The sequence below is a fragment of the Propithecus coquereli genome, unplaced genomic scaffold (assembly GCF_000956105.1).
Source record: "Propithecus coquereli isolate 6110/MARCELLA unplaced genomic scaffold, Pcoq_1.0 Scaffold39, whole genome shotgun sequence".
Lineage (NCBI taxonomy): Eukaryota > Metazoa > Chordata > Mammalia > Primates > Indriidae > Propithecus > Propithecus coquereli.
In genome coordinates, this window is record NW_012149618.1 from 7,923,462 (window position 1) to 7,924,377 (window position 916).

At 35.8% G+C, this 916-nt stretch overlaps 1 protein-coding gene across 1 annotated transcript in view; it reads left to right on the plus strand.

Annotated features, from left to right (window-relative positions):
• TTC27 (tetratricopeptide repeat domain 27) overlaps window positions 1–916 on the plus strand; it is a 163,146-nt gene that overhangs the window by 1,387 nt on the left and 160,843 nt on the right. Inside the window, 1 exon segment of the mRNA XM_012652517.1 lies at window positions 412–589. Coding sequence (XP_012507971.1) covers window positions 412–589 — 178 coding nt within the window.

Consider the following 916-nt stretch of genomic DNA (forward strand, 5'->3'; position numbering starts at 1 on the left):
CCTGAACCAGCATTCTTGGATTGACTTTCATGAGGGAGAACAGTGAGGGTAAGAGGAGCCAGGCTGTGAAAAGTCTTAGAATCTTGACTAAGGAAACTTTTCTGCTGTCAGTAGGAATCTTTGAATTTCTGTGCGGAAGGGTAACAATATCTACAAATGAGGAATATTATTTTGAGGTCTGACTTCCACCTTGCTGCTCATTATCAAGATGGATGAGCTTCTAATTTCTGGAGAGATGATATTTGTAGAATGATGGAGATTTGCTCAGTACCTTGTGATTAATGTACAGCAAGCATTATAAGTATATACATTTTTTGTACACTAAAATGGTATATTTGCCTGATAGTGTTATCTTTTACAATATGGAAAAAATATTTCATTTGGATTACTGCACTGATTTTTATATTACAGAGAGTGCATCTTTCCTGCAGTTGCTACTAGAAGGGAGGTTTAAAGCCATATTCTTAAATTCTCTGACTCAAAATATTTTTAATTCAACAATGATGGCTGAAGAAAAGATTGACAGCTACCTGGAGAAGCAGATAGTGACATTCCTGGATTACTCAGCAGAGCTGGACAAAACGGAAAGGTAGAATTTTGTTTGAAACTTTCATAGAGAAACAGACTCTGAATACATTTAATAGCACCGTGATATTGTAGGGCACTGATTTTAGCAGTTGTTGAGAAATATGGCTTTACATTTACGCAGGACTCATCATATACCAGTAATCTATGTAAAAACTCTTGTCCAGAAGACCATCCAGAATCAAAATATAAAGTGGTAAAGGATAAAAGAGTTTCATATATGAGACCAGCATATAATTGAGTGTTAACTGCTAACACACTGAGCTTCCACATGCTTAGATCTGATGGGTTTTAGCCATAGACAAGACTTCAGATCTTATTTCCTTTTAAC